The sequence below is a fragment of the Coregonus lavaretus genome (assembly GCF_964263955.1).
Source record: "Coregonus lavaretus genome assembly, contig: HAP1_SCAFFOLD_1215, whole genome shotgun sequence".
Classification (NCBI taxonomy): Eukaryota; Metazoa; Chordata; class Actinopteri; order Salmoniformes; family Salmonidae; genus Coregonus; species Coregonus lavaretus.
Window position 1 is genome coordinate 144088 of NW_028158833.1, and position 6000 is coordinate 150087.

Genomic DNA, 6000 nt, shown 5'->3' on the forward strand with positions numbered 1-6000 from the left:
GGTCTATCTCGCTCTGTCTCCCTCTCTCTCTCCAGGGGATTAGTATCAGGCTGTCTGTTTCTGCCTCAGTCTCTGATGTCCCTCCCTCAGCCCAGTCGGAGCCACAGACGGGTTTTCCTCAGCTGTTCTGCCCTGTGGGGGAAAGCATTTCCAGGGGATTAGTATCAGCCCTAATAACCAGTGGCTGGCTGAGAGTCAGAGCAGCGAAAACATTTCCAGGCAGACATTCATATCATCTGATATCACTCACAGCTAACCGAGGGCCTCAGCGGCTCTGTGATCCTGGGTTGGGATAGGGGTTAAGGCGTCCGCGTGCTTCCTGCATGCTTCCCAGGGTTCCATACAGCAGGGGCCAGGTGAAGTCAGGTACCAGGTGCTCACAGCTGCTCTGTGATCCTGGGCTGAGGTTAGGGTTAGAAGAGGCCCATTCCTGGGCTGAGGTTAGGGTTAGAAGAGGCCCATACAGGATTCCCACCTGCTTTATGACAGCAGGACAGCAGGGACAGACCTGAGGACATAGTGGGGATTGTTTTAGTCAGCAGTCACTAGAGACCGAAGCAGTTCACGTATGGAAAAAAACACCAAAACAGACATGCAGCTATCTGAGATCCTTCCATTCTACTCTGCCAATAGGGTCCGGGAGGGGTGAAGAGAAGCCGTTTGAGACCCTTCCATTCTACTCTGATGAGAGCAGGGAGCAGAGCAGGAGCGGTCCATATCTCTGAATAGCACCTCACTAAACAGAACCCTCCAATCAGGCCATCCTAGCAGGTTTGAATGGTATTAGTGCTAAGCCTCTGGCTCTATAGATCCCTTGGTGAAAGGCCTTGCCCAGCCACCAGCACACACTGGGAGGGTCTTTCAGTCTGTCGCCCAGTTCCTCTTCCTGTGAATGAGAGGTGCTAGGTGGTTCGGAAGCCACTCGATACGGGACTGGGATAACTCCAATCTCCTCTGTTAGATAAAGGTTACAGGTGGTTCGGAAGTCACTCGATACGGGACTGGGATAACTCCAATCTCCTCTGTTAGATAAAGGTTACTGGGAGATCGCTCTCTCCCGCTACTCACATTTGAAGTGCTGCGATTCAACACAGCAGCAGCCCTGCCATCACACACTCTATCTAGCCCTTGTTTTACTAGATCAGTTGACTGAGAACACGTTCTCATTTACAGCAACAAGCTGGGGAATAGTTTCAGTGGAGAGGAGTGAGCCAATTGAAAGCTGGGGAGGATTAGGCGGCCATGATGGTATGAGGACCAGATTGGGACTTTAGCCAGGACACCGGGGGTTAACACTCCTACGGTAAGAGCCATGGGATCTGTAGTGACCACAGAGAGTCAGGACACCTGTTTAACGGGGTTAACACTCCTACGGTAAGAGCCATGGGATCTGTAGTGACCACAGAGAGTCAGGACACCTGTTTAACGGGGTTAACACTCCTACGGTAAGAGCCATGGGATCTGTAGTGACCACAGAGAGTCAGGACACCTGTTTAACGTCCCATCCCAAAGACCCTACACAGGGCAACGTCCCCAATCACTGCCCTGGGGCATTGGGATATTTTATATTTGAGCAGAGGAAAGAGTGGCTCCTACTTCCATCAGCATCTGGTCTCCCATCCAGGGACCGACCTGGACCAACCCTGCTTAGCTTCAGAGGCCAGCCAGCAGTGGGATGCAGGGTGGTATGCTGCTGGCTTTCTCCACTCACAAGATAATGTCCTCTCTGTGTGTGTTGCATCTCCTGGACCTGTTCATGGTATGGGACTGGTCTACGTACCTGACAAACACACACACCCACACTAATGTTGTAATGTCCTCTCTGTGTGTTCGTTCAGCTGCTGGACCTGTTCATGGTATGGGACTGGTCTACGTATCTGGCTGACTACGGACAGCCCACCTCCAAGTACCTCCGGGTCAACCCCTCCACTGCGCTAGCACTTTTGGAAAAGTGAGTACTGACGTTTCTACTGTCTCTACTCAATGTGTAGTCAGTTTGTAGTTCTACTGTCTCTACTCAATGTGTAGTCAGTTTGTAGTTCTTCTGTCTCTACTCAATGTGTAGTCAGTTTGTAGTTCTACTGTCTCTACTCAATGTGTAGTCAGTTGGTAGTTCTACTGTCTCTACTCAATGTGTAGTCAGTTTGTAGTTCTACTGTCTCTACTCAATGTGTAGTCAGTTTGTAGTTCTACTGTCTCTACTGTCTCTATTCAATGTGTAGTCAGTTTGTAGTTCTACTGTCTCTACTCAATGTGTAGTCAGTTTGTAGTTCTACTGTCTCTACTGTCTCTACTCAATGTGTAGTCAGTTTGTAGTTCTTCTGTCTCTACTCAATGTGTAGTCAGTTTGTAGTTCTACTGTCTCTACTGTCTCTACTCAATGTGTAGTCAGTTTGTAGTTCTACTGTCTCTACTCAATGTGTAGTCAGTTTGTAGTTCTTCTGTCTCTACTCAATGTGTAGTCAGTTTGTAGTTCTACTGTCTCTACTGTCTCTATTCAATGTGTAGTCAGTTTGTAGTTCTTCTGTCTCTACTCAATGTGTAGTCAGTTTGTAGTTCTACTGTCTCTACTCAATGTGTAGTCAGTTTGTAGTTCTACTGTCTCTACTCAATGTGTCTCCTGAGTGGCGCAGTGGTCTAAGGCACTGCATCGCAGTGCTAACTGTGCCACTAGAGATCCTGGTTCGAATCCAGGCTCTGTCGCAGCCGGCCGCGACCGGGAGACTCATGGGGCGGCGCACAATTGGCCAGCGTCGTCCAGGGTAGGGGAGGGAATGGCCGGCAGGGATGTAGCTCAGTTGATAGAGCATGGCGTTTGCAACGCTAGGGTTGTGGGTTCGATTCCCACGGGGGGGCCAGTATAAAAAAATATATATATGTATTCACTAACTGTAAGTCGCTCTGGATAAGAGCGTCTGCTAAATGACTAAAAATGTAAAAAAATGTAGTCAGTTTGTAGTTCTACTGTCTCTACTCAATGTGTAGTCAGTTTGTAGTTCTACTGTCTCTACTCAATGTGTAGTCAGTTTGTAGTTCTACTGTCTCTACTCAATGTGTAGTCAGTTTGTAGTTCTACTGTCTCTACTCAATGTGTAGTCAGTTTGTAGTTCTACTGTCTCTACTCAATGTGTAGTCAGTTTGTAGTTCTTCTGTCTCTAGTCAATGTGCAGTCAGTTTGTAGTTCTACTGTCTCTACTCAATGTGTAGTCAGTTTGTAGTTCTACTGTCTCTACTCAATGTGTAGTCAGTTTGTAGTTCTACTGTCTCTACTCAATGTGTAGTCAGTTTGTAGTTCTACTGTCCTGGTTAGACCTAACTTAGTCCCTGTCCTTTATCTGTACACTAAATATCTTCATATTCACAACTTCTCTTCTCTTCTCTACATGTCTTTGAACCTCTACCATGCAGAGTCTACAGGGGGTATGTTAGACATTTTGGCTTATTTGTTTCTTCCCATGGTCTGGTGTCCATTGAAAGTCATTTACTCCATATGGGTTAGTCATTTACTCCATATGGGTTAGAGTCAGTTACTCCATATGGGTTAGTCATTTACTCCATATGGGTTAGTCATTTACTCCATATGGGTTAGTCATTTACTCCATATGGGTTAATCACTTACTCCATATGGGTTAGTCACTTACTCCATATGGGTTAGAGTCATTTACTCCATATGGGTTAGTCACTTACTCCATATGGGTTAGAGTCATTTACTCTATATGGGTTAGAGTCATTTACTCCATATGGGTTAGTCATTTACTCCATATGGGTTAGAGTCATTTACTCCATATGGGTTAGTCACTTACTCCATATGGGTTAGTCACTTACTCCATATGGGTTAGTCACTTACTCCATATGGGTTAGAGTCATTTACTCCATATGGGTTAGAGTCATTTACTCCATATGGGTTAGTCACTTACTCCATATGGGTTAGTCATTTACTCCATATGGGTTAGAGTCAGTTACTCCATATGGGTTAGAGTCACTTACTCCGTATGGGTTAGTCATTTACTCCATATGGGTTAGAGTCATTTACTCCATATGGGTTAGTCACTTACTCCATATGGGTTAGTCACTTACTCCATATGGGTTAGAGTCATTTACTCCATATGGGTTAGTCACTTACTCCATATGGGTTAGTCATTTACTCCATATGGGTTAGTCATTTACTCCATATGGGTTAGAGTCATTTACTCCATATGGGTTAGAGTCAGTTACTCCATATGGGTTAGAGTCACTTACTCCATATGGGTTAGAGTCATTTACTCCATATGGGTTAGTCACTTACTCTGTATGGGTTAGAGTCACTTACTCCATATGGGTTAGTCACTTACTCTGTATGGGTTAGAGTCACTTACTGTATATGGGTTAGGATCATTTACTCTACATGCGTCATTTACTCCATATGGGTTAGTCATTTACTCCATATGGGTTAGTCATTTAATATATGGGTTAGGGTAATTTACTCCATATGGGTTAGTCAGTTACTCCATATGGGTTAGAGTCATTTACTCCATGTGGGTTACTCATTTACTCCATATGCGTTAGAGTAATTTACTCTATATGGGTTAGAGTCAGTTACTCCATATGGGTTAGGGTCATTTACTCCATATGGGTTAGTTATTTATTCCATATGGGTTAGAGTCATTTACTCCATATGGGTTAGGATCATTTACTCCATATGGGTTAGTTATTTATTCCATATGGGTTAGTCATTTACTCCATATGGGTTAGGATCATTTACTCTACATGCGTTAGTCATTTAATCTATGGGTTAGAGTCATTTACTCCATATGGGTTAGTCATTTAATCTATGGGTTAGGGTCATTTACTCCATATGGGTTAGAGTAATTTACTCCATATGGGTTAGAGTCATTTACTCCATATGGGTTAGTCATTTACTCCATATGGGTTAGTCATTTACTCCATATGGGTTAGTCATTTACTCTATATGGGTTAGTCATTTACTCTATATGGGTTAGAGTCATTTACTCCATATGGGTTAGTCATTTACTCTATATGGGTTAGTCATTTACTCTATATGGGTTAGGGTAAAAAAACAAAAACATGTCTATTCTTTGAGTGAGCAATAAGCCCAAACCCTGCACTACTCCATCCAACAGTCTGTGGTTTCAGTTTGATGTTTATCCTGATGTATCTCCCCTCTCTCTCCCCCCCTCCCTCTCTCTCTCTCTCTCTCTCCCCCCTCCCTCTCTCTCTTTCTCCCTCCCTCCCTCTCCCCCCTCCCTCCCTCCCTCTCCGCCCTCCCTCCCTCCCTCTCTCCCCCCTCCCTCCCTCCCTCTCTCTCCCCCCTCCCTCCCTCCATCTCTCTCCCCCCTCCCTCCCTCCCTCTCTCCCTCCCCCCTCCCTCCCTCCCTCTCTCCCTCCCTCCCTCCCTCCCACTCTCTCCCCCCTCCCTCCCTCCCTCCCACTCTCTCCCCCCTCCCTCCCTCCATCTCTCTCCCCCCTCCCTCCCTCTCTCCCCCCCCTCCCTCCCTCCCACCTCTCTCCCCCCTCCCTCCCTCCCTCTCTCCCCCCCCCCTCCCTCCCACTCTCTCCCCCCTCCCTCCCTCCCTCTCTCTCCCTCCCTCCCTCCCTCCCTCCATCTCTCTCCTCCCTCCCTCTCTCCCCCCCCTCCCTCCCTCCCTCCCACTCTCTCCCCCCTCCCTCCCTCCCTCTCTCTCCCCCCTCCCTCCCTCTCTCTCCCCCCTCACTCCCTCTCTCTCCCCCCTCACTCCCTCTCTCTCTCCCCCCTTCATCCCTCTCTCTCCCCCTCCCTCCCTCGGCCTCCCCCTCACTCTCTCCCTCGGCCTCCCCCTCCCTCTCTCTGCCTCTCCTTCCCTATCTCTCCCCCCTCCCTCTCTCTCTGCCTCCCCCCTCCCTCTCTGCCTCTCCTTCCCTATCTCTCCCCCTCCCTCTCTCTCCCCCTCTCTCTGCCTCTCCCTCTCTCTGCCTCTGCCTCTCGCTCCCCCTCGCTCTCTCTCTCTCTGTCTCTCTCTGGTG

At 47.7% G+C, this 6000-nt stretch overlaps 1 protein-coding gene across 1 annotated transcript in view; it reads left to right on the plus strand.

The window, feature by feature from the left end:
• Positions 1-1955, plus strand: part of LOC311123541 (exocyst complex component 6-like) — a gene marked incomplete at both ends in the record, with an annotated part of 115856 nt that extends 113901 nt beyond the window's left edge. The window contains one exon of the mRNA XM_084197788.1: positions 1839-1955. Within this exon, the coding sequence (XP_084053914.1) occupies positions 1839-1955 (117 nt within the window). The remainder of the gene's footprint in view (positions 1-1838) is intronic.
• Between the last annotated feature and the right edge of the window lie 4045 nt (positions 1956-6000).